Source organism: Talpa europaea (genome assembly GCF_964194135.1).
Source record: "Talpa europaea genome assembly, chromosome: 9".
Classification (NCBI taxonomy): Eukaryota; Metazoa; Chordata; class Mammalia; order Eulipotyphla; family Talpidae; genus Talpa; species Talpa europaea.
In genome coordinates this window covers 33,938,533-33,965,950 of record NC_140076.1, presented here as the reverse complement: position 1 = coordinate 33,965,950, position 27,418 = coordinate 33,938,533, and the positions used below count along the sequence as shown (strand labels likewise).

The window sequence follows — 27,418 nt, the reverse complement described above, 5'->3', positions numbered from 1 at the left end:
AATTATATATATAAATGTTTTACTTTATCTTTAAAAATCTTTAAATTAATGGGATTTTTCTTTGTAAGGTGTTTGTCCAGTACTCAGAGCACAGGAAGAAGTCTGGATACCTTGGTTGCCAGGTTGTCGTGTCCTGTCCGCCTGCCTTCCAAGAATGGATTCCTCCTGTGCCCTGTGTTCACACAGAGCTTAGCAGGCCCTGGGGAGAATGGGAGGGATAGAAGAGACAAGTGACAAGTGGCAGGCTAGCAAGGGAGCAGGGCCTCCTCACTGGGCCAGGCCTGCTCTGCAAAGAGCACCCAGTTGTTCTCCCTCTTGTCCAGGCTGCGCAGGCCAGGCTGATGATGGACCAGCAGGAGGAAGACGATGATGAGGACATGTGGCTGCAGCTTCGGCCTGTCGAGCCCTTGCCCTCCCAGTGCTGCGGCAGTGGCTGCTCTCCCTGTGTGTTTGACCTCTATCACCGAGACCTGGCCAGGTGGGAAACTGCCCGAGCCTGCAAGGACAGGAACCTGCTGACTGGGAAGGAGCCACAGGTGAGGGAGAATTGCTCCTCAGACAAGAGGACTGGTGTGGTGGCACCTACCTGGGTGATCCCTGTGCTGTGAAACTGCTTGGGGCCGCTTTCCCTGACTGTTCAGGCATGGCAGGGGCTGTGGGAATGAAGGGGGTGTATAGAGAGGTTCCTAGGCGTGAATCGGGTAGGTATAGGCATTTTACAGAACACAGAGATTTGTTGATCATGTATTCAGGGAAGACTTCTTGGAAGAGGTACAGGTGTGTGGAATGTTAAGAGCAGTGAGTTAAAACTTAGAAAACATAAATTTAAGTCCCAATTTGTGGTATCACCTTGGACAAGTAAGCTGCTACCACTCAGGCCTATGTAAAATAAGGATATAGAATTAGATCATCTTTTGAGGACCATCCATCTAAATTCTGCACATCTTTCATAAGTTGGAAAGGTGCTACATGCACCTAGGCTTTGTGTGCCCCCAGGTTGCTTTCTCACTGGACTTCTACAAGGCAGGGCACAGATAGAAGGCACAGTCTGAGCAAACAAAGACATAGTTAGGAAGCAGCAGGGTTTTCTTGGAAGGTCACAGAGAAGTCTGGCATCTGATGCATGGGAGCTAAAGTGAGGCTTGAGGGTCATGCTTGAGTATCCAGCTAAGAAGCTCACATTATCCCAGGGCTGAGAGGAGCTATGGAAGGTAGAAAAGGAGGGTAAGCTCAGTCTGGCACTCTGGCTTTTGTAGATGTGCATGAAAGGGCAGTAAGGTAAGACATCTCACTGTCATCCAGATGACTCACTGGCCAACCCAGCTTTTTCTTGGGGAGGTGGGAAGCATGTTTGAGGATGCTTACATATCCCTTACATCCCGGCTTCTAGCTGTGGGTTTTTTTTTCTGTTGCAGAGCTCCCCCTCCAAGCTGAGCCCAGAGACCTTCCTGGCTTTCCGCATCAGTGCCATAAGCAAACTCACTAAGGACACCTACCAAGTCCGGTTTGCACTGCCTGGGAACAGCCAGCTCGGCCTGCGACCTGGCCAGCACCTCATCCTACGGTACGTCAGGTAGGGAGAGGACCAGAGCTTTGCAGTCCTGCTTTGCCATTTGCTGGCTCTGTGGCCTAAGGCAACTTGCACAACCTCCCTTAAGCCTCCATTTGTCCTTTTCAAAGTAGATATAATAATATGTGACTCAGAGGGTTCTTGGGATTGAACTAGATAATGCATTTTCATAATGCATGCTAATAACAGCAAATACTTTGTAGCACCTACTATCCATTGCACAGTTCTGTGTACTTATGTACATAAAGTCATTGAAACCTCATAGAATCCTATCTGGTAGGTGCAGTTATCATGCACGAGTGGAAACACAAGTCAGAGAGGTTCGGTAACTTGCCCAAGGTCACACAGTTAGGAATTGTTTGAACCAGGATTTGAAGGCAAATAGTCTGGCTCTAGAGCCTGAGGCATTTACCTAATATGATTAGCGCCAGTTGATGGAAAGGACACTGTCATTAAGAATAAGGGACTTGCCAGTGTCTCACAACCAATGAATTGTGGAGTCAGGACTCAAATACAGCCTGGCTCCCCATTTGAACTCCTAGCCACTCCTCTGATGTTCCCTCTTCCTCTCGGCTTATTTTTGCACTCTCCTCTCTCCGCAATCCCCACCCCTACCTGCCCAGGGACAAGACCCTCTGGGGCCTCCAGATAGTGGGCTGCCAGAGTATGAGACCCAGCAGGGAGCTCTGAGCTGCAGATGTGGGTGTGGGGGTCACTCTGGATGTGGGAATCATGAACAAACACCTACATGGCATTTGGGAGCTTGTTGGGGAAGGGGGGAAGGGCAGAGGACTAAACCCTGGCAATGCCAGATTTATGGTATTGGCAAGAGAAGGGAAACAGGAGACGCAGCCAGAGGATGAGCAGGAAAACCAGAAGCGAGTTTGTTTATGGTCACACTCTGGCCATTTGTCTTGTACTGACCCATAGTGTTTGTACCCAGCTCCTTCATGCCTCTGGCCCAGCTGGTGGTCCTCAGAGCTCACCATTCTAGGGGACAAGCGGGGCCACAGGGCAGTTCATAGCCCCATGCATAGCTCCATCCCTCAGGGATGCCCAGAACTCCCTGCCTGTAAGCCATACCCCTTCCTCCACCCTTACTGCCACTCCAGGGACATTCCTAACACACATGGCAGACCATGTCCCTCCCTGCTCAGACATCTCCTGTGCTCCATGATGCCTCCCCACGGACATTCTAACTCAGCCCCATCTTCCATTCTTCCAAATTCTCCCTTCCCCCATTCTTGCCCCTTTGTTCCAACCTCATGATCCACTCACCAGTTCCTGAGAAGACCTTCATCATCCTACCTCTGAGCTTTTGCCTAGCCTTTCCCCTCTGCCTGGAATTACTTCCTTTCCTGTCCCATGTCCCTTCCAGGCCTTGATGGCCTGGCCATCCTTTAATACCCAGCTCCAGGACGCCTTCTTCGGTGCCCCAGCAGAGAGTGGCTGCTTCCTCTGTAGCACGTCAACTTTTACCTATTGTAGCAAACGCCATGTGTGCTTTGCATCTGAGCCACACCATAGTTTTTTTTTTTGTTCTTTCCTCATGTGTTCTATAAGCATTTATTGACTATTTTTTCCCAGCTCTCCTGCTTTTGATTTATTAAGATGACTCCTTTGTCATCTTTGCACACCTCAGAGAAGAGAGTTTTGCACGTAGTAAGATGTGAGAAAGGAGTGTGTGGTGCTGCTGGGAGGCTCTGAGGAGTAGAGGTGAGGGTCTTGGCTCTGGAGTCAGACAGGATGGATTCTAGCTGTGTGACCTTGGGCAACTTGACATCCCTTCTCTAAGCCTAGGTGTCCTCATTTGGATTATTGTCTGAATTAAATGAAGTCATGCATGTAATTTTCTTGGTGCACAGTAGGCATTTAACACAAGTTGGCTGCTCTACTCCTGGTTATCATCTGACCCCTGTTAACATTGTGGAGAAGGATTGTGCGTGGGGTTGGGCTTGGGACTAGGGCACCTTGGATGATCCAGTTCCAAGGCTTCTGGCACATGGCAGTGGGATGTTTAGTAAATGTTATAATTCTGTATGGCTTTGTTATTCTGTGCTCAGGAAAAGCCACAGTGATGTCCCCCAAACAACTCACATCACAGAATGTATTCCCCTCTGTGACCCCAGTGTAGCGACACAACGGGAACCCAGATGTTTGTTCCTGTTTTCCAGAAGGGACAGCTGAGGGGTCAGATGCCTTGCCCAGGCTGTCACATAATAGTGGGGAGCTGTGTTCTCTTTTTTCCCCTGCTTCACCTTGCCTGCCCCTCAACGAGGACCTCGGACTGACCAGGCTGCACCTTCACTTTCACCAGCACAGTACAGAGTAGGCACCCACCAGGGTTTGTTGAGTGCCTGACTGAGTGCTTCTCTTTCCCAGAGGGAGAGTAGATGACTTAGAGATTCAGAGAGCATATACGCCCACCAGCCCTGCCAACGCAAAGGGCTACTTTGAAGTTTTAATCAAGGTGAGTTGACTTATGGGTGCTCTAAGATGCTATGGACAAGGGCCCTTGTTTGCCAGCTTGGTTGGGATGGGGCAGTGCCCACCAATGTGGGAAAAGCCAGTGCTCACGTGGGAGGAGGCTGCTTGAGGGACCAGCAGGGGCAGGTGAAGGAGGCATCCTCACCTTTCCTGGGGTGGGGGTGCTGCTGGACCACCAGCAGAGGGCAGGTTCCTGACAGATTGCCCAGAAAGGAGCTCAGACTGAGAAAGGTAAAGCTGCTCTTTCTCACCCCTCACCTGTGGATGATGAACACTCAGCAAGGCTAGGAGAGATGGGGAGTTGAGGGGAGAAGAAATGGGGAAGAGTGGGCAACCAAGTCACCTGGCATCTACTGTGTCCTTGGCACCAGGGTCGAGAGATGAATCACACACAGTGCCTGCCCTCAGAAGGGGACCAGGCCAGGACAGGACAATGTGGTCAGCGCTACGACAGGAAGCTGGGGGTGCAGGGAAGACACATGTTTAAGTTAAGCATTGGGGAAGTAGAGGGGAGATATGGAAAGAAGAAACCCGAGTGCTGGGACAGCACATACAGCAGTGCAGAGGCATGATTTGGGGAACTGCTTGTCATTTGTCCTGGAATAGAAGGGAATTTGCAGGCAGAAGGTAGGAGACGAGAAGGACCTTATGGACCTAACTAACCTGAGATCACCTCACAGGGAGATGGGCGGGAGGCTAGGGCATTCGATCTAGACTTTGAGGACGTGGCATTCCGGGCTGAGGGGCAGATAGCCGGTCAGAGCTGTACCCTGTGTAAGTGGCGAAGAACAGGTGCTTGATGGGGCAACTGAGGTGGGTGGGGAAGTGGCAGAGATGAAATGAACACAGGGAGCTAACACCCCAAAGACCCAAGGGATGGATAACACATGCTTTGGAAGTCATGAAGGTCCAGTTGTGTGGAAAACAGTTATAAGGTTGAGCTCCACGAAACTGCTGATGCACTAACGTTTTTGTCTTACAGAAACAGCAGCTTCATATGCATCAATCTAATACAGAGTTCTACATCATGATTTCCCAAACAGGAATCCTAGGGAATGTCAGTATGTAAGAATAGCTTTCAGTCATTTATCCCCTTTTCAGACAGGAATTCTTGTCCCCATTTCGTTGACAAGTAAGCTGAGGCCCCAAGAGACCCCCAGCTCCACAGGTAGTAAGAAGTGCCGCTCATGAGTGAGCCCTGACGCCCTGACTCCAAGACCTCCGTGTCGTCTCTGGCTCCCGCCTTCCCTGCCCGGCTTCACAGCCTGACTGTTTATTCCCTCACACATAAGCTTGGATGGGATCCCTTCTCCACGCAACTGTTTGTCTGGGAGATTCCACAAATCCTCTCCAAATGACCTGCTTCCCCAAGCTGCTTGTCTGGGTGTGTTTCTGTTGAAAGGATAAGCCTGGAGACAGTTCTTCAGGGCAGCTGGATCCCTCCCAGCTGCAAGGCTGATTTTCTCCTTCGTTTACCAGAAAGCCTCTCTTTGGAGAGATGCTTAATTATCCCTAAGCCGCTGGCTAGGAAGAGCTGGAAATGTCTTCGCAAATTGGGAAGGCAGATGGATTTTTTTACATTCATCCTACCATGTAGCTGGGAAGGAGGAACTCCCATTTTGTTCGCACTTCTGGGCACCAGGCACTGCTCTGGCTCTTTCTTTTCACTGCCTTAGTTCGGCCTCACAACCATCCCACAGAGTAGGTCATATTATCCCCATTTTACAGATGAAGAAACTGAAGCTCAGAGAGATCATCCTGTTGTCCCAAGGCCCTTTGGGTGATATGATCCCAAGTGGAAAAACAAGTTCATTGTCAGTTATATTTAACAAATGGGTATTGAGCCAGGCTTTGTGTAGGTTCTGGAGACCCAGAGAAATCTTTTTCTTCTCGAGTGCTATCTGCCATAGGTCTCTGTGACTGTAGCTGGGGCTGTGCCTCTCCTAAGACTGGAGTGAGAAAACAAGGTGTGTTCTGAGTTACAACCTCCAGCAAGTTAGGAGAAAAATGGTACAGTGAGAGGCACCTCCCTTGCTTTATGCATATGGTGCCCTAAGAAGTCAGGGAGGAACCAGGGTAGCTGTGGGTGCTTAAAGCATGTCTGGTGATCAAAGCTCAGTTTCTCCTTCAAGCCTGGTTATAATCTCTCTCCAAACACCTAGCCCTCCTGTCTCCTACTACTTCCCCCCTCACCTCATTCTACTATGCTCTCCCCAGGACATGAGCTAGACTATCTTACCTCTTACCACACCTCATCTGATGCCCAGAATTCTCTCTGTCCTTCTACTCCCATCCCCAGTGAACAATCTTGCCCATCCTTCAAGGTCTAGCTCAAACGCTTCCTCCTCCAGGAAGCTGTCCTTGATACTGCTACATAGAAGTAGTATCTTCTCAGGGATTTCCTAGCACTTTGTTCTTCTCATGTAGTGAGAGTTTCTACTTTGTATATATCTGAGATTTAGATCCCTCCTAGATTGTGAGCTCCTTAAGGGGATCTCTAGTTTAATTGACTAATTCATTCATTCAGATATTAATCAAGCACTGGTTTAGGCATCAGCTGCATTCATGGAATTTAAGTTCCAGCTGTCTCCCCTGCAGCTCCAGCATGGCAGCTGGCACAGAGTGGGAAGGCCCCTAGGAAATGTAAACTGCCCTTTCCCCATGGAGGAATCCCTTTTACAACCTTCATTTATTTTATCCAGTCAGGAGATAGTGTAGGATAATGCAAAGATGGCAAATGATTGGCCTAAAAACTAATTCTGTCCTATAAATATATTTGGTTTTGGCCTGCACAGTGTTTTAAAAAGTTGAATTAATTGTTAGCTTTTCAAAAATGGGGGATTTTACATAAAATTATGGATGTTTTGCCCCTCTTAGAAAATCAAAAGACCTGGCATCATTGGCTAACACACACAATGATCTGCAAAATGATCTGTACTACAGTGATCTGTACTAGAATCTGCAAAGTGGTTTCCTCCTTGAGATAAGAGTATTTACTCACCAAGTTACCACAATCCACACCACTCCCTCTTGTCTCCCTGACACTGAGACAAGAGTGTTAATGGCCGTTAATTGTCTCATACCCAGTTCTTCACTCAATGACGTTGCCTGCATGGTCTCTGTAGTTATCTGGGCTTGAGACCTGTGTAGTTAAGTTTGTAGGTACTCATCCCAGTCTCCAGTTTCCTTCTGTGTAAACTTCTTGACTTCATCAACTTCATCTGAAATTGACAGTACCAATTTCATGGGGTGATCAGGAGGATTAAATGACATGACACATATAAAGCACTTAGCATACAGGAAGGGTTCACGTTAATGTCTGTTGCAGTTTGTATTAGCAGCATATGTCTGTCCCAATAAGGTCTCCTCTCTTTGTTCCCAGTGCTACCAGACTGGGCTGATGTCCCGCTACATCGAGTCCTGGAAAGTAGGAGACACGGCTTTCTGGAGGGGACCCTTTGGAGGCTTTGTCTATAAACCAAACCAGGTTAGTGCCAGCACACTAAGTCTTCAGAGACCCCTGCAGCTCAGACTTCAGGATTATAGTTTCAGGTTGCAACACACGGGTCTCACTCTGCCATTCTCCCTGAGCTGAAACCGGATCCTAAGACCACCACTGGGGGTGGGCATGGGAAGAGATGAAACAGGCACTAGAAAACAGAACTGTCCGCCCGTGCTCCAGAGGTATCTGTGGCTGCCCATTGCTTAGGGAAACCCAGACCCAAGTACTTAGTGTTTAGGACCCCATCCCATCAGCCCCTCAAATTTCTTTCCAGTTTCACGTTCCAGTCACAGGGCTATAGAAACCACTCCCTAAAGCTACCCCTGACTTGCTGCTCAGGAGCAGGTAATTGGAGATGTGTGAATACCCAACAACAGGGGAATAGTTCAGTGTATCGGGTTACAGAGACTTGATAGAATATTATTCTGCATTTTAGAATTATGTTTATAAATGGTGTTATATTCTTATAAGATCAAGTGACAAGTGCTAGGTACAAAATGAATATACAACAGATTGGGAAGAGAAATTAAAATGCATAGGAAAAATATGAAAAGAAAATGCAATGAAATGTTAGCAGCTCTGGGTGGTAGAATTATGGGTGATTTTTATTTTCTTCATTATACTTTCCAAATTATCCACAATGAACACCTATTACCTTTATAATTAGGAAAGCCAAGCCAAGCAAAAGCAAATAGAAAAGAATGAATCATTCCTTCTTCTCTATTCTTTTTTTTTGTTTAATTTAAAAATAGCTTTTATTGGTTTTTTCCTTATTACAAATGCAGTACATGTTCATTACCAAAAAAAATCATCAGATACAGGGAGGCAAGAAGAAGAAAATAAAGAACACCTGTAGGCCATCACCCAGACATATCAGCCTTACTATTTCAGCATGTGTCCCTCCACATCCTCGTCTACAAATGGACATATATACACACACACGCTTACATGCGTATGATAATGTCAGATCCGCATATTGTACTGCATGTATACCAGGCTCTGATTCCAGTACTTGTCGTGTGCTAATGCATTCAGTCCTTACAACAGCTTTTATGTTCTGCTGCCCCCATTTTACAGATATGTGGGTGCACATATAATAATACTTTTCTACAATCTTCTCCTAGTGCTAACCATGCTCAGCTTTATGCTTTACCCAGGGGTATCCCAGTATCCCCCAGGCTCTTGAAAGCAGGGACTAGAAATTGTCCCTATTCCCTCCCACCCTGGAGGGGACCAGATAAATGTGGTCTTGACCTTGTTTTCTGGGTGGAACCTGCTGATGGTTTGTGACTATCCTCTGTGTCCACAGGGCTTCCCTAGGGGAGAAGCAGCAGCTCTGGGGGGCAGGCCTGGGATGGAAACGGTGGGGAAGTCCTTAGTAGGAGCAAGTATCACCTTGGCATGAGTGGGAAGACCTTCCTGTCAAGGGGAGTCGGCCTGCAGTAGAGCAGACTGACTCGGAAGGTCGTGGGCTCCCAGTCAGCAGAAGTATGTAAAGAGAGTCCTATGGAATGTTTTAGGAGACAAGCAAGCCTCTTGTAGGATGGGCTGCATCATTATGTTCCCTTCTAGCCCCCAGATTTCCATGTTCTATCACACTATAGTCTTTTAGAAGCAAGGGTAGATTCCTGGAGGAGGTAGAAAGGGGAACTCGAATGAATGGGACACTCAGGTAGGGCAGTTCAAGTGAGGCCAAGAAACAGCTCTCTAGTGGGTGGGTGTAATGAGACCCCCACCCCAACCCACCCTGGGCATCCCTCTCTCCTCTTCCCCAGTACGGGGAGCTCCTCATGCTGGCAGCAGGGACTGGGCTGGCCCCTATGGTGTCCATCCTGCAAAGCATCACAGACAATGCGGATGATGAGACCTTTGTCACCCTGGTCAGCTGCTTCAAGACCTTTGAAAGTATCTACCTGAAAACCTTCCTCCAGGAGCAGGCCCATTTCTGGAATGTCCGCACCTTCTTTGTACTCAGCCAGGTAAGCCCAGGGTGGTGATTTGATTCCCTGGTTGAGACTCTGTGACCCCTTGCATGTGTCCCAAGGAGCTGCTGTGACCTCCCAGTCTGGTTCTGCCACAGTGACCGCCACTAGTGAAGCCCCACCGCATGCCTGGCCGGAAAAGCAAGTCTGTTGTGTTTGTTACACCGATGAGGACGCTAATGCTCAGTTGAGCGTGCCTGCCCATGTCATGCAGCTGGATGGGGTGAAGCCAGGCTCTGATCCCTGCTAGGGCTGTGTGATTCCAGAGCTCCAGCTTACCCACAAAGCTCCGCTGCTTGCCATGCGCCCTCCAGCATTCTCGGTTGTGTGGACTGGGGTCCTATGCTGGAGCCAGCGGGCAGATGATGCATGTCTTCTAGGCATGATACGCTCTGGGAGGCAGCGGCCACATGTCTGGATCACGACATTCTTAGAGCTTAGCATATAGTGCTGGAGCAAGCTGGGTCCTAGTTCATTTATTAGGCTGCCAACAATACAACGGTGTGTTCTTGCATGGAGGAAAGGATATTCTAATTGGAGGTAACTCTGCCCTCAAGCCCTCCAATCACTCAGGCGACCCTTCCTGGACCTTCCCCTCTGGAAGAAGAGTCAGGGACCATCTTGCCCGCTTAGCTCAAGTCAAGCCCTCAGCTGTCTTTGTTCACAACTACATTCCCCTAGTCTGTGGCTTTGTGTCTCTTTCCTGCACCCCCTAGGTTGGGGTCCACACCTGGGGCCTCCCCCGCCTTTTTCTCTGTAGCTCAGATCAACCTCATTGCCCAGTACTCTGGAGCTCCCTTCTCATTGGTTCTTCTTTGAGGCAGCTTTAGAGTGTCCCTAAAAAACTGTGGGGTCCTTGGCTTGGAGGCTGGGCGGAGGGGGGAGTATCAGGAAATGGGTTTCCCTGCCCAATACTGAGTGGCATCATCCAGGGACCGGGGTGCATGGGCCTGTCTGTGGGGCAGAACTCTCCGTGGCACAAGCATCGGGAGAGGATCGTGCTGGGTGAACATCAGTAGCGGTGGTGTCCACGGCCAAGGGAAGAAGCAGAGGCTAGTGCGCAGCCCAAGGGGGCGGCGTGAGGGGAGGGCCCTGCTGCCAGGTGGCGCTGTCAGCCCAGCCTGGTCAAGGAGTGTGGCAGAAGGGCAGGCACCTGGCAGAGTCACCAGCTGTTGGCCAGCCTTCCTTCCCCCACCCTTCGCCATCTGCCGTCTTCACGAAAGTGAAGACTACCTGTTCCCTGCCCTCCAGGTGTTCACCTGTATGTGGGAGACAACCACAGGAATGGCTGAGAGCAGCTCCCTTTTATTGAACTTTTCTCTGTGCCTGGCACTCTAAACACGTTAGGTGTTTTATTTAATCCCCACTATAATTTTAGGAGGCTTGTGCTGCCTTCAGTCCCATTTTACTGATGTGGAAACTGAGGCACAGAGTGATGGGTAGAGAGGGAGGTATGAACCTGGTGGTCCTGCCTTGTAGGCTATGCTCTGGGGCACATTATAGGGATAGGTACTTGTGGAGGGTGTTTGGAATGCTGGGGGCAACAAGGAGGGCTTCATGGAGGAGATGGCCAGTTTGTTGGGTTCGAGGGCTGAGTTAAATTTCCCCAACAATATGGGGTCTTTCAACCTCGGACCTGGATTCAATGATGCTGGTGGCCTTTCAGGGGACAGGTGAGTGAGCTGGCTGTCAACAGCAGGGATAGGTGGCCTGGGAGGTGCCTACTGCCCATCCATGTCCCCTGGACTCAGGTTGCTCCCTTTCCTGCCTGGGCTACAGTAATGGCATCCTCCAGGTTCTCTCTGCTCCAATTATACCCTACCAATTTGTTGTTGATCCTGCACCCCCAAGGGCAACTCTGTCGCACCACTGCCCGACCTCCAGCCTTTCCCTGCTCCCCTTTGCTCTCAGGAAAATGTCCAAGCCTGCATGGACACGACAACCTCTACGGCCTTGTGCTCTGGCCCACCCACTGTGTACTGTGTGCTGGCATCACTGGTTTGCTCAGGGCTGCAAGAACACTGTGCTGTCCTGGCCTCTGGGTCTGTGTTCATGCAGCTCCCCTGCCACGAACACTTCTTCCCCACTTGCTTGCCTCATACCAATCCCTCCCTGACATCTCTGCTGAGATGTAATTCCATCCTGGTAGCTTTCCCAGAGCCCCCAGGCTGGCGTGGATGTTTGCGCTATCACAGCTTGTGCCCACCCCACTCTCCATCATTGCTTACAGTGCCCTGCCCCACCTGAGCAGCAACCACAACAACCCTTCTGCCTCAGTTTCCTTGTTTGGCAGAGAATGGCTGTGTGGCTCTGAGAATCTCCCAGCATTTACTCCTACTGTTTCTCATCATCCCAGGAGAACTCCCCGGAGCAGCTTCCCTGGAGTTACAGGGAGAAGACCCGCTTTGGCCGCCTGACCCAGGACCTGGTGGAAGAGCTTGTGGGCTCCTGTCGGAGAAAACCCTATGCGTTGGTCTGTGGCTCGGCCGAATTTACCAAGGACATGGCCAGGTGCTTGCTGCATGTGGGCCTGGCGGAGGACTCCTATTTCCTCTTCTAGTCTTGACCTGCCTTCCTAAGCCCAGCCTACGGGACACAGGAAGGAGCACTGATTAGAGTCAGAAGATGTGAAGAGGCCTGGCCCTGGTGCTCGCTTACCAGGTGACCTTGGGCCAATGTCTTTACCTCTGAGCCAGTGCCTCCCTGTTTCTCATCTACCCCAGCTTATTTCTGACTCCCTCAGGCAGGCATCTTGCTGTGTGGAGGAAGGATGGGGCTACAGGACCCTGGGGAGGAGACTCCCTGGAAGGAGCCAGGTGCACACTGAGCCTTAGGGTGAGTAGGGGTTGGTGGGAGAAGGGACGCAGGCTTTCCCTGGACCCCTCAGTTTAGAGGGCTTGGAGGGGCTCCTGTTGGACCGTGCCCGGTAATGCCTGTTTCAAAGCCTGATTTCACGGATACTGTGTCTGTGCCGGGGCCTCAGTGATGGCTCAAGTTAGGTGCTTGCTACGTGTTTAGGCGATGACCACGAGGGAGACTGAGAATCCTCTGAAGGAGGAATTTGAAAGAGGAAAGTTCCCTGAGCCTGACACAGTGAAGGACTTGGTCCTGTGACCTGACCACATCCTCAGAGGGAGGTGGGGCCCTGGAGTACCTTTGTTTTGTGTTGGCCCAGGCCTTTCCTGCGGCAAACAGCTTCAGTCTCCATTCCCTGGCCCAAGATCCCAGCCCAGAGTCCTTTCCCCAGCAGAAGAGGCAGGAAAGCAAGCAATAGCCCCTCCTTCCTGCACACAGCCAAGTCAGCCTTCAGCTCAGGCGCCCTGGTGACGGTTGCTATGGAGATCTAAAGATAGAGCAGGAGTCAGGAGACCTGGGTCCTTCTCCCTGCTCTGCCCACTGAATGGCTGCTGATTCCCATCCACCCACCACTCCCCTCCCACCCCGCCCCTCCATCCTGCATGGGGCATGCCCTCTCCAGGGAACCCAGCGCTCCTGGGCAGCATGCTGCAGTTAATGAATTCTGCTTTTCGCAGCCTGAGCTCCGGTGTGCTGCACCAGCTCAGGCTGGCTACAGGCAGTCCCAGAATCAGAATATTAACCATGGAATCTCAGAATCCAAGAACCATTGAATGGGAGAGTTCAGATTTTACAGTCATAGAATCACAGTCCTCAACATATCAGAGGTTAAAATCCAGGACTCCAAAAAGCATCCAGCCTAACCAGCACATTGTATAAACGGGAAAAGCAAGGCCAAGTAAGCTCAGTGTGCTACCCACTTAGCTTCACATTGCATGGCGGGCCGGCACGAGAAGCCCGGTCTGTTTTCAACCCTGTGCTCAGAGTTCTGTATCAGGGTCTAGTGAACTGGGCTCCACAGGACCCTGGGTTCCTTGCATGGCAACAGTGATGCAAGGGCCAGATGGAGTATACAGGCTCCTCTTCAACCAGAGCAGTTCTATTTTTATCCCATTTATATATTGAAGTTATTTTCACTTGTGAAAAAGGAGTTCCCTGCAATACCCAAAAAGTTGCAACAAATTTCTGTGCAGTGCATGTTCAATAAATAATAATGACTGGGAGTTGGGGGACAGGGCCAAAGATTTCAAACCGTTTCAGAGGTAGAATTCCGTGGTCAAATAAACGTGGGGGATTCTGTATGTGATCTTTGCCAAGAATCAGATGCACATGAACACGTGAAGGACTCTGAACATTCCAGTGGTAAACAGACTTTCTTCATTTTATTAAACCCCGAGTTTCCCAACTTATTTAACTGTAGAACATGTTCATCCTCTAGACTCTCTTGAGACCAGATTACATGGAATACACTTTGGGAAACACTGGTCTCTTGGCTTCTGTGCAGCATAATGGAATGAGCAGGAAGGCCTCGCTGAAAGTCAGAGATACAAGAGGGTCTTTGGTCTCCTACTGGTGGCTCTGGCAAGACCCTTTTCCTCTCTCAGGGCTTCTGAAATCTGGGATACTCCTCACCCTTCCCTCTCTGTCAGTTGGTGTGTCCTCTTAATTCTACTCAGAAACGCTCCCGGACTTGCTTTGAAGCCAGACTGTCATAGGCACCAAGGAAGCATGAGCGAGCAGGCAGACGCAGCCCTGGTAGGGTAGCCTCCTCTGGGGAGCTGACAGCCCAACCAGGAGGACAGACATTAAACTTATAGCTCTGAAAGGGACAGATGCTGTGAAAAGTGAAGTCAGGAGAGGGGAGGGTAAGGGTTCTGGCCTAGTCTGGCGGGGATGGGAGGGGCCGCAGGGGAAGGTGGGAGTGGCACTAAGGATGGGGGTTTCTGCTCATTCTTAGTTAGGGGTGGCGGGTCGGAGGCAGTTCTGTATGCCTGTCTCTGTCCCGCTTTAGATATCTGATGGTTAGATATCATACAGGACCACCCAGTGATAGCCCGCAGCCCTCCCCTGGGATCTGTGCAGTCTGGATGCTGGTGGAGTCTATGCAGGACTCATGGGTGAGCACCCAGCCATATTTTTGGTGCCCAGATGCCAGAAGGGCTCACATCATCCAGAGATAAGAGCTGAAAGATAAGTGAGCCCCAGAACAGGGCTGGTTGAGATGAGTGAGGAGAGCCATCTCATCTGGGGGTGAGGTTCCCGTCAGCTGCCCTTCCTCCCGCTCTGCTGGTAGCTCCCCTGCAGCATCCACGCCACCTTGACAGGCACCACCTCCACATTCCCCGCCTTGGTCTCCCCACTTCCACTTCTCCCCAAGCTCCCCCTCTCCACGCTGTGGTCAGACCGAATTTTTTAGTTGTGAAGAACAATGAACGTGAGAGCTACCCTCTTAACAAATGTTTTCGTGTGTAATACAGTGCTGTTGCTTGTGGGGACAGTGTTGGGCAGCCAATCTCCAGAGCTCATTCAGACCATTTTTTCTTTTTTTAGTTTTATTTTATTTTATTTATTCATTTATTTATACAAGCACTGGGTACAGTCAGAAGCGCGGGAGGGTGAGAGAATTCACCAGAGCCAGAGCGGGGAGCAGAGCAGGCAGAAGGACCTAAGTACACTGCTGAGGGGAGCAGCGGGCGGCAGGAGAGGTCTGCGCGCCATGTGGGACCCTCCTCTGGTGGCCGGGGAGCAGCCGGGGATCGAACTGGCACTGCAGAGGCTGCAGGCAGCTTTGCAACCCAGCGCTCAACCGCTGCGCCACTGGGGAGGCCCTCAGACCATTTTTTCTAACATGCAGATCTGAACCCGCTACTCCCTTGCTTGAAACTTGCAGGGGCTCCCTGTTGCCCTCAGGATATGGCGTCTCGGCTCTGCCTCCTCTCCAGGTTTATCTATGTCACTACCTTGTCCTGAACTCTTCTGTTCCAGCCGTGCCCTCTGGTGCCAGTCAGTTCCTTCAAACCAGTCACTCCCTCTGCCCAGGCCTCCCTCCCACCCTCTGTCTCCACTGGCCTTTGAGGGCTGAGCTCAGTGTCACTTCCTCTGGGGAGCCTTGCCTACCTCTGCCTCTCAGGCTGGGGTGGGGGGAGGTGAGCAGATTGCTGTGCGTTGTACTGTCGCTGCACCACAGCCCCTGCTGGGGCCTGTTGGTTGTGTGCCTGGCGTGGGAGTGGTTCAGAACATCCCGAGAATCCAGTAAGAAACAGCTAATATTCACGGAGTCCTTTACAGTTTGCAAGATGCTTTTCATCTACATGAAAACAGCCAAATGCATGTAATTTTTTTTTAACTCCAATTTACTGATGAGGAAACTAAGCTTCCACGACATTAAATAGTTCTCTAAGGTCATGGCGGGGGGGGGGGGGTGAGGGGGTGCATAAATTCCAACGTGCTGCAACTGTTGTCAAGGTTGTATGTGACATATGAGTGCACAGGGAGATGTGGATAAAGATTTTCACTGCTACAGTGTTCGAAATGGTCAAAACTACAAACTACCCACGTCCATCAACAGGAGAATGGAGGAATAAACTACTGTGTAGATAGACCCACAGTTAAAATGAATGACTGTCCCTCCATGTACCAACACAGGCTAAGTCTTGCAAGCACAGTGCTGGGGTAAAAACCAGATGGGAAAAGGAAAGGTTGTGCTGAGGTATCAACATTTAGAACATTCAGAAACACAAAATAATGCTAAATGCTCAGCACAGACATCCTCCAACTTCAAGGACAGTGGTGACCTCTGAGGACAGAGGAATGGGGTGGGCTGGGGGATAGAGGGAGCTTTTATCTGTATCTCTTTATTATAAAAATATTTGGAACAAATATGGCAAATAACATCTGGTGAATCGGGGTGATGGGTTCACTGATGTCTGCTTTAGTAGTTTCTACCTTTTTCTGTGTTTGAAATAATGCCATAATTGAAAAAACATGGTTAAATATGCCTGCTCCGTGTACTTCAGAAGCTAGATATAAAAACATCCATCCCCTCTTCCCCACCTCAGGTTTGGCTGTGCCCTTTTTTGCCAACGAACTTGTCAGTCTTTGCAGCTGTTTGTGAGCGCCCGCTGCCCGGTCTAGACAGTGAGTGGTGTAAACAACGCCAGCGCTCACAGCTTCTGCTGTGCCCTCTGCGGGTCCCTCTCTTTTCCTCATAAACTCCAACCACAGTGCCTTCCCCCACACTTCCCCGTTTGGGGCTCCTTTTTTATGTTTTATTTTGTTTTTCTTTTTAAGTGAGGCAGATCTAGGTAGCAGGTAACTTGGCTTCTTGGGGCCTTACTTGGCTACAAAACGGGGATGGGAGCATCGTCACCTGGGGCTGCGTGAGGATGAAGGCAGCGTGTTTAGTGCCCAAGCGCGGCACCTGGCACAGGTGAACAACCAGGCCCTCCCCAGCCACGTCTGACTCATGGCCAGTCTCTAGGACAGCTCTGAGTCCCAAGCTTTTCACTATCAAGAATTCCCCTTTTTCTTATTTTCCCCATGCTTTAGAAGATTTTGATCCCAAATTGCATGTATTAAGTCATTATTAATTTAGCTCCCATTTTTTATTAATCAAAGACTGCCCCTCAGAGCTTCTGATCTGTAAAGCCAGCTGGAGCTGCACGTGGTGGACATAATTCCAGCCAGAGGCAAAGGAGCTCAGCAGCATGTGTGGTCTGGTGGCCTGAGGAGGGTGAGTGTGGACACGGTCTTCCTCATTTTCTTCCTTTAATTGACCATGAGTTGTGGAAGCTGCCGGCCCGGCCCAGGTGGGTGCTGCTTCCTGAGTTGCCGGCTGACAGGCCAGAGTTGTCACTGTGAGGCTGCAGTACAGGGCCCTGTGCAGGCGTAGGCCCTCCCCCAGTGGGCTCACTCCAGATAGATGGCGTGCACCAGCGCCACACAGAAGAGTGTGGGGTTTGCATAGTGGGAGGTGGCAAAGCTGTCTGCATGTGGGTCCCACAGGCTCTGGCTGGAAACTACCACACCGTCCTGCCCCTTGCTCCCGATGCTGACAGAGCACACTAGCCTGTAGCGGGGTGGGGTGACAGCCTTGACCAGGTCCCGGATCTCACCACTCAGCACCATGGCCAGGTGGGCACACTGGGCTGGATGGTAGGCCACGCCAGCCAGCTTGGAGGGCAGGTGGGCCTGCATCAGCTCCTCTGCCTGGATGTATGGGAACTTCATCTCTGGCCTGGCTGACCACAGGGGAACCTGGGAGGAGGAGACGAGGGAGGTGATGGTAGGAGTGGGGTGGGGCTGGGGGTGGGATTGCAACAATGAGCACAGGCTTGGGCTTGAATATGTCGAACACAGAACCCTGAGTAGGAATAACCGATCTGGAATGGAAGCAATGGAATGGAGCACAGAGTGCAGAACCTGGGGTAGGAGAAAATAACTTCATAACCGTCTGGTGGGGGGCAGACTGACCAGGTTTCCAAGTGGCTCTGCTTACAGTGCCTGCCTTAGGCCTCGACTCTCCTCCCTCTGCACCCCCACCACTGGCCTGTACCTGCTCCTGGATGATGCTGGTGGGTCGGTGGTGGTTCAGCTGTAGCCGCAGTTGTTTTCTTGAAGATGTCCGATTCTGTAAGAGTGAAAATGAACATGGAGGTGAACATCTACTGAACGACCTCTGAGTGTCAGGTTTTAGTTATTTGTTTCCAGCTGGATTTGCCCCCAAACAGACTCTGAACAGGGATTTGGGTGCAAGATGTTTATCGAGGAGGTGATATAGGAAATCATGGTGAGGCAGTGGGGGAAGAAAGGCAACAAAGGTTGTGAGAGAAGGAGTTACCCCAGGGGCTGCTGGAGCACGGCTACTGGGGTCCCGCCACAGACTATAGAATGGGCTTCTGAACTAGTGGGCGTTTATCCACCTGGGCCTCCCAGGGTGAGCGCAACCCCTGGCAACCAGAGAAGCTTCAGGCAGATAGTGGAGGGATATCTGGCGCTGAGGAACTTTCTGCACATGCTCTGGGTGGGCAGGGTGACAAAGGTGCACATCAGCAGTCTGCTAAGTTACCTCACCTAATTCTCATTGTCTTTAGAGTAGTTTCCCCATTTAAGGCAAAGAGATGGATGCTCAAGGAAAGTAGCTCGGGAAGTGGTGTCCCTGCACGAGGGCAATCTGGGTGGCATGCCCACCCCCACCCCGCACCTAGCCTGTGACTGCTGAGCGGGCCCGGAATGAATGAATGGGCTCGTGAGAGTCACGTGACTGGGGGAGCTACTGCTCTTCTGTGAAATGAAGATGGGACTTCCATGCTCCCAGGGTTGCTTTGAATGGAGCCTGGGTGTACTTTAATTCCCTTCCTCTGCCCCCTCTAAGGGCAGCAGGAGTTGCTACCAAGAAGTGAGTTTTTGTGCCCAGCTCAGTGACCACTTCCAGGGAGCTGCCCCTGAGCCTCCAGGAAATGACTTCAGGGAATCTCTCGAATGTCTCCATTGGCTCCATTCAGCTAGTCTGGAAGCCTGTCCAAGCTTCCCCGTGTTAACAGAACAAAGCAATAGCCCACCTCACCTCCACGTTATTCCAGAGAAGACGCTTCCCCTTCCTCCCTGCCTCCCCACCCCCCTCCATGTTTAGCCTTTCCTTTAAGAGCTGCCTATAGCGTGAAGTGCCTCCTTCCTCACCTCCCTTTACCTCTCAGCCCTCTACAATCTGGTAGGGTCCTCCCACTCCAAGCTCCACTCTAGGTAAGCTCCCTCATGTCCAGAGGTTTTCAGCGGCATTTGATGCTATTGTCAACTCCTTCCTCCCTGAACCTTGGTTTCCTCAATGGCAAAACAACTCCTACCTCAGCAGATTATTCTGCGGACTAAATAACTCCTCATTCATGTATTCAGCAAACATTTCTGAACACCAGCCGGTGTGCAGGCTTTCTGATGGGTTCCTGAGGGACCCTGAATTTGGAGGTGTCTCCAGTCTCTCTGGGGGTCACAGGTGCAACTCTAACAAATAGAAAAGAACCTGGCATTTTGGGCCTCCCCTGGTGGCGCAGCGGTTGAGCGCTGGGCTGCAAGGCTGCTCGCAGCTTCTGCAGCGCCAGTTCGTTCCCCGGCTGCCAGCAAGGGTCCCACAAAAAAAAAAAAAAAAAGAACAGAAAAAAAAAAAGAACCTGGCATTCTGCCTGAAAGTAGTGGCCTCTCAACAAGTGTGAGGCTCTGACTTGTCCTTCTGTCTTCTCTGTGCCTTGGTTTCCACAGCCAGAAAATGAGTAGAAAGAAGGGCTGAAGTCCCTCCAGGCCCTGCCTCCTCCACAGAGCTTTTCCCTCTTACCTTGAGCTCCCTGGTAAGCCTGTGAGCAGCGAGGAGGCCCCGGAAGCTGAGCGTGGCAGCTTCTGCATCTGGACTTTCCGAAGCTCGGCTGGCTCCCCTTCTTGACGAGAGGCCTGATGAGGTAGCACTGCTCCCCTGAGTAGGATGGCTAGTGGCCTGGGGCGGGAGGAACACAGGTGGACAGGTGTAGGCAGGTCATAGGCAGGAGGTACCAGGGCCCTCAGGGAAGAAGCTACAGAGCTCTTGGCCCCAGCTCTGCCACTCCAGGCGTCTGTACCTAGTTCAGACCTCTTCCTCCCCAAAGATGGGTACACTTGGTATCCAGTGCAAGGCAGGGTGCCCTGGAGGACTCCCATGACACACTGTTCTTAGTGCCTGAACTCTGGGTGTGAATGAGGAGTTGAGGGGAGTTGGCAAGGGGTGGGGTGTGGTGGGCAGGATGAGAAGTAAGGACAGGAAGAGCAGTAAAGCTCCTAGCTCCTTAGAGGTTGTCATCTGGGACAGTTGCTCCAGCAGCCTCCTGAGGCAGGGAAGGACACCAGGACGGTTTTCCCTTATGTAACCACGAACTTCCTCTAACGTGCCTTGGCTTGTTAAAGGTCCAGACTGGGCCAAAGAAGCAGGACTAATTGGCTGTCAAGGAGGAGGGGAGGTGAACGGAGGGAGAAGCTTGGCATGCAGGAGGCATCCTTTGTGAGCCTCCCCCTCTCCTCTGGTCTTGCCAGTCCTTGTCCAGGAACCCCTTCTGTGAGGCTTCCCTGGTGAACCCACCTAGTGCTCAGAGCACCAGCCTCACAGCTTTCCATACTGGCTTTGAATCCTGATGCCGCTGCCCCTTGTGGGAACTGTGAGCCCAGCGGTCCCTGCTGCCCCCTTTCCACATGGGGCTGATGGCCCCCACTCAGAGCAAGGAGCAGAGCTGAAATGAATGACCTGCCTAGTGCTCAGCCCAGCTTGGTACTGGTCACTCTAGCTATCACTCATGTTGTCACTTCAGCCCTCACCCCCTGTAAGCACACAGACACCCATGGGTGCAGCTCTTTACACTTTACGAAACCCTGTGCCTCTCAGACCTGGCATTTAGTCTTCAGCCCAGAGAAATGGAGCAGGATTAGTCACCTCCCTTTACACATGTGGACACTGAGTCTCAGGGGGAGAAGGGAAGGGACTAGCTTGAAGTTATCCGGCCTATCAGATGTGGAGCAAGCAGACAAGTACAGGGAGTCTCTAATCCCAACTGCTGCTGTTGCCACTAAAGCATGAACAATAGCAATGACCTAGCATTGTTGGGGGCCAGCAGCTCCCCCAAAATGTCCATTCTCTGCTGATTCCCAGCTACATCCTGTCCTGGGACTGTGAGGGGCCATGCTAACTGGCCCCAGGTCCCATGCCATGCGTTTCTGGCCTGTAATGCAGGAACAGCAGCCCCTTTCCTGCAGGGTTGGGAGGTTCAGTGAGGTAAGGTGTGGACAGGCCCAGAGCTGGGTGGGCCCCACACATGGCAGACATCCCCCCTCCTCACTTTCTTCCCATTGACCAAGGAGCTGGAGGCTGTGACGGTCACACCCTTGTCCAGAGGCTCGCGGGAAAGCTTGTCCTTGGCCCGCTTGGTCTTCTGGGACATCATTTCCAGCATGTGGCCTTCGCCCCCAGCCTTAGGAATAGGGACAGGATAGGGTGACTGTGAGAGAAAAATAGAGACTCAGAGAGGGAAGTGGGGAGAGGGGATGTGGCTTCCTACTCGTGGGACGCCCCAGCCTTGGGCTAGTGTATGGCACACAGGGGTGAGAAGCTAGCAAGACCCCGTGGGCTATTTCCACTGTCTTCTTCCTGCCTCTACTGCTCTCAGCCTCCCACTTTCCTCTTTGACCTCTCTCTCTCACCTACACACACACACACACCCCTGTATCTCTCTACAAGTCCCACATTCCTCCTCCTCTTTCATATAGACACCCCCCACACACACCAAGTTGCTCACACTTTGCTAACCCCATGTATTGCTACCGGGCTCCAGCAGAGGAAGTCTGGGATGTGACACACCCTTTTACACCCAGCAGGGCCATCCCTGCTGATGTCGGGACAAGTGAATGAGGGTGTTCCCTGGGTGCCACTACCTCCAGCCCAGACTTATGGGAAGCTCCCCCAAGTCCCCAGGGCTCTGGTTAATGGATGAATCCCCAGGGCAGCATGACCTCCCTGTTCCCTCCCATCTGCCTCACCCCCTTTTCCAGCCTGACCTTTGAAGAAAAGGGAGGCTTTATGCTACACCCTTGCTATCCCCAGGGCACCATTCCTGTGCCAGGTACAGCGAGGGATGCAGCTATGAAGACAGAACTGGCTCAGAGAGGAAGGTCAGTGTAGAAGTGCCCCCGAACTGGGGGCACTCAGAGTTAGGCATGCCCGACACCCAAAGGGAATCATTTTACACTGAGATGAGGTCTATAGCCCAGCAGAGTGCTGCATCTCCCCATGGAAACAGAGGTACAAGCATGAAGATCCACATGTACACTTGGAAAAGTCCGTTCTTGGAGGTGGTCATGCACACACACAGCACTGACATTTGCACTTAGACACAGATCCCCTCAGAAATCCTGTCCAATCCAGAGGGGGAGCTGGGTATCCAGAAGTATCTTCATAGACATAGAGAGGACACATCATTTGCGCAGATGCAGAGAGAGGAAAAGAAAGATTCAAATGCACAGTTGTAAAAGGGCAAATTCACACTCAGGAATGACAGTCCTTACAGAGACTGGTGTAGTTGGTGCCCAATGCAGAGACACAGAGATGGGCTCGTGTACCCAAAGAAACAGCATGACAAGGGATAACACAGTGCCCAGAAATAGACGATTATGAATAAAGACAGAAGCAGGTGTGAGTGGCAGCACCCCCACCCCCGGACTTACTCACAGTGCCCTGCCAGGGACAGCCCCCAGGGCTGCTAGTTCTGGGGTGCTGCACAGCCAGCCATGGAAAGAAGGGTCACCTGTATGCCAAGATGCCTGTGGGGAGCTTGAGGGTGGGTTCTCTGGGCTCCACCTGGGCGTCAGCACCACAGGGCACTGGAAGGCCCCCAGTGACTGAGGCTGACTGGTCTCGTGGGTGGCTCAGGCACTCCCAAACGGCCCTGCCAGGCGGGTGCCTTTGTTCCTCTCCACCGCCTCCCCTGGGGACAGGAGAGAAGCCAGGCCAGGCTGCTGACTGGAGGGAGGGACAGCCAGGCAGGGGAGGCCCCACCCAGAGGTGACTTCAAGGAGAGATGGATTAAACAGAAACACGCAAGAAGCCCTTTGTAGCTTTGGAGTTCACTCAAAAGGAACGCAGGCTAAGGGAAAACACGCAAGACACGAGTCCCAGCTTACTACAAGTTGGCGCTCTTCTATGCACACCACACGTTCAACCTACTTACCCTCACAAAGCACAGCAGGTAGAAGCCATTCCCATATCACAGGTGAGGGACTGGAGGCCCCAGGGGAGAGTGACATGGCCACAGTCACACAGCTAGTAACTGCCAGAGTTAGGATTTGCACCCCTGTGGTCTTGGCTCTAGGAGCCTCATGCTTACCCACTGTGCTGCCCCATGGGGCAGGGCTAAAAGTGCAGGCTTTGGACACAGCCACTTGTGGGCTCAGTGAGATGGATGAATATGCATAGGGCACACATACTCACGCACAGCCCCCCCCAGCCCCCACCCCAGGAATCACAGTGTCAGGGACAGTCCCTGGGCTGCCAGCTGTGGGGTGCTGCAGCATCAGCTGTGGAGAGGAGGCCATCCCTCTGGGAGACACCCCTGGGAGTTTGAAGGTGGATCCTCAGGGTTCCACCTGGGTGTTGGCACAGCTGATGCTCCCTGGCTGCGTGTCCCTGAGCAGTGTGAGTGCTGTGCCCTTAGGACGTGCTGAGGGGGGCAGTGGGATGGGTGTGTGTGCTCTGGGCACTGGGATGGAAGCCTACGAAGACACAGGGCATTCACAGAAAAATAGTCAGCCAGAGCCAAGGGTGCCTTGCAAAGAGGGCACTCTCCCAGCTTGGGGATGAGGGTTAGGACAACTCCCCAGCGGAGGGGGCAGTGCTTGGAAGGATAAGTCTGTCAAGGGAAGATGGGGTGCAAAGTGCAGTCCAGGCTCAGGATGCAGCTGTACCTGGTGGGTACAACTCAAGATGGGGAGAAAGTCTGAGACTTGGGAGGTCCTGAAGAGATGTGAATGCCACGCAGACTGGATTAGCCTTAGAGGAAGGATGCCATGGTCAGAGTGCCTTTCAGAAAGGTTGGAGTAGAGCGTGGTTTGGGGCAGGCAGGGAGCAGGCAAGAGCAGAGAAACATAGGCCATGAGGAGATGCTGCGAATATGCAGGAAGAGATGGCGGGTGCGTGTAGTGATATCTCAGAAGCAATACTGGTGGCCAAGCTCAAGTTTGACCCATGGGTGAGGGGGTGGGGGGGAAGGGGAGTCACTTTTTTTTTTTTTGGTGCTATAATATTAATTTTTAAATTTTTTTTACATCATTGTTCATTTTTTTATTTTTTTTTAATTTTATATAATTTTTACATCATTTTTCATTTTTGCACAATGTATGCATTTTCATCTTGGTTATAATCCCCATATAATTCTCACCTCCCTTTGTTTTTTTATCATAAATTTTATTTTTATATTCCCCATACAATTGCATCATTGTTCATTTTTAAACAATATTTGCTTCCCCCCACCCCCTCAGGCGTAGTCCCCATAGAGTTTCCTTCCCCAATGCACCCGTGCACCATCACCTCAGTCCCCTGTGCTCCTCCCTCTGATCCCTCTCCCTCCTCCCCTGCAGGATGTCTCTGATTTATAATTGTCCATTTTTGCTTTGTTGCGTTTTGTACTGTTACTATTTTTTTACACTGATGTCTTATTTGGCTAGGGGAGTCACATTTAATAGGAAACCAGAGGAGGAGAAGCAAGTTTGGGGGTGAGGGGCTCATTTTGGGGACTGTTGATCTTGAGGGTCTGAGAGGCACTGTGGTGGTTACCACTGGTCGCCAGCCCTGCAGCCTTGGCCTTTGCTCTCCAAATCCTGGCTTCCTCGTGGCTGCAGCACACCTCGTCTTAGCGCTTACTGGTAACTGGCTCATCTTCGCCTGTGAGGTCTGGTTGGGCATGTGCCTTAGTTTGGGCTCCCCCAGAAGCTGAATTGAGACAAGGATTTCAAGGCATGTGGTTTATTTATGAGAAAGAGGGGACACTGGTAAGATTCAGTGACCAGAACGTTGTTGGTGACCAGGACACAGTTTGTCATGGAGGGACTACAGCCCTGAGACCTCGGAGAAAGGAGGGGGAGGGGAGAGTATGAAGATGAGAAGTGTAAACCTGCTTTCTAGAAGCTTGACTGTGAAAGCCAGCCAAAGACTAGGGTGGGAGCCGGAGGGAAACACAGGTGGGTGGAAAGTGTTAGTCACCCCCACAGCGGGGAGACTTGTGTGTGCTGATGTGGGCGGGAGGAAGCCAGCCAGGCAGGAGCAGCTGAGGATCCGGAGAGAGGAAGGCAGCAGGCCCCAGGCCAGTGGGCGCAGTGGGCTCCTGGCACAGGTAGAGGGGTTGGCCTTGGACAGGAGGTGGACAACTTTCCCCGCATCCTAGAGGGAAGGGGTGCATGTGCACTTAGAGACAAGGTGAGAGCTGTAAGCGGAAGGCATTTCTGCTTTATGGGGTTTCTTACCTTTGCTCCCCAGAAGGGATGAGGTCATCTGCAGGTGGGTGGGGGTGTGCTGTCTTGGGAAGACCAGTGCCCATCTGGGATGACATCTGCAGAGAGTCAAAAGAGAGACACCCAGGAAATTATGGAGAGACTGGGGGTGGGGTAACTGAGGTCCTAGACAAGGCTAGAGGCCGTGCCTGGACGCCGGTACTGACAGCGCGGTGCTGAGCAGTCTGGGCACGGGGGGACTGGCCGGCTGCCCTCGTGCAGCAAGTGTCCTGCAAAGGGAAGCCGGGTGCCCCAATCCTGGAATTGAAGCCAAAGAGAAGCGGGTGTTGTACCAGAAGAAAGGTGAGAGACAGTGGTTCCAGGGTGTGATGAACATGTCCCAGGCACTGGGTTGGGGGTGTCTCAGCACTGCTGGTGGGTCTTGCCTCATCCTGCCCACATCCCAGGGCTGTCCCAGCCTCAGGCACGCAGACAGCTCCTGCCCGCAACCCCAGAACTTGCAGGCCATTCACAGGTAGGTCAACAATTCCTGGGGTGACATCCTCCAGCAGCCTATACCAGGGGCCAGCTGGCAGTTGGTGGACAAACATTCTGCTTCTTCGCCCCTCAATGGAACAGCTCAGGGAGTGGCCTACCTCATCTCCCAGAGACTTCCTTGGGGTCAAATCTGCTCAGTAACACTCCCTGTGCTGCACCTTCCCCTGCAGTGACCTTTAGGGCTAACCGGCCCTAGGTCCGGCTGGGCAACCAGCGCGCAGGGGGAGACAGCAAAACCCTACATACTTCCTGTACCTCCCTCCACAGTGATCTTTAGGAATGGCTTTCGCCATGGTCCCTAGATCCGGCTGGGCAACCAGTGCGCGGAGGGAGAACAGCCTGAAGCAGAGGAAGTTCAGCAGAAGTTCCCTGAATAGGCAGAAGCTTATCAAATGATAACGACCACCAAGAACCACTACAAGAATGCTAAAAATCTTATCCCTCTTCCTAGAACTACAAACTTTAATCCCTTATTTGTCTTTCTAAACTTCCTTCTTTCTTCTATAATGGTCATTGCTTGTTATGTTGATCACCTCCCTGATAGTGATAGACTGAGCCCATGAGCAAGCTAAATTTCCTTGATATTCATTCCTGTGCTTTTGGAAAACATATATATACTGGTCACAAACTTAAAGAAAATTACACTCAGATTTTCACTCTTTTTTTTTTTTTTTTTTTTATAAATTTTATTGTTATATTCCCCATACAATTGCAGCCCCCCATTCTGACCCCAACCCCTCCCCTCCCGCCCCCCTAAAAGTGTCTCTGGTTCATAGTTTTTTGTTGATTTTGATTTTCACTTTCTTATAATTATTCATTTTCCTGGTCCCTTATTTAAGTTTTCTAGATTCCTGCTATGAGTGAGACCATCCGGTATTTTTCTTTTTCTTTTTGGCTTATTTCGCTGAGCATGATCCCTTCCAGCGCCATCCATGTTGCAGCAAATTGCATGTGTTTATCTTTTTTGAATGCTGAGTAATATTCCATGGTATATATGTACCACATCTTCTTGATCCAGTCATCTATTTTTGGGCATTTGGGTTGTTTCCAAAGCTTAGCTATTGTAAACAGTGCTGCTATAAACATAGGGGTGCAGGTGTTCTTTGGAATTGATGTTTCTGTGTCCTTTGGGTAAATACCTAGGAGTGGAATTGCTGGATCATATGGAAAGATTTTCACTCTTGAAGTGTGTCTGTTTGTCATTTCTTTCGCTGACTCCCTGACCACCCTGCACGCTTCTCTCAACCCTGAGGTGGCCTCATCGTCTACTGCTGTGCTGGTCTGCGGCATCCCTGAACTGGCTTCTTCTCATCTCTGTCTCACTCTGCTCTCCCCCACCTGAGTTCCCTGGGATCACTGCCCACATGAACTACTCCCCCTCCAGTGTTTGTCACAGGGTCTTCTTGTGGAGTAGCTCAGCCCAGGACAGTGGCTTACACCCTCTGAGCTTCAGTGTCCTCCTCCATCAGATGAGGAGAC

At 51.3% G+C, this 27,418-nt stretch overlaps 1 protein-coding gene across 1 annotated transcript; it reads left to right on the top strand.

Annotated features, from left to right (window-relative positions):
- Positions 1–341: 341 nt before the first annotated feature.
- On the top strand, positions 342–12,101 carry CYB5RL (cytochrome b5 reductase like; the record flags this gene model as incomplete). Its single annotated transcript, XM_084242919.1, has 6 exons — positions 342–536; positions 1,416–1,564; positions 3,953–4,040; positions 7,440–7,544; positions 9,335–9,538; positions 11,898–12,101. The coding sequence occupies 6 exons, from the start codon at positions 342–344 to the stop codon at positions 12,099–12,101; spliced, it is 945 nt and encodes a 314-aa protein (XP_084099045.1).
- Positions 12,102–27,418: the final 15,317 nt, after the last annotated feature.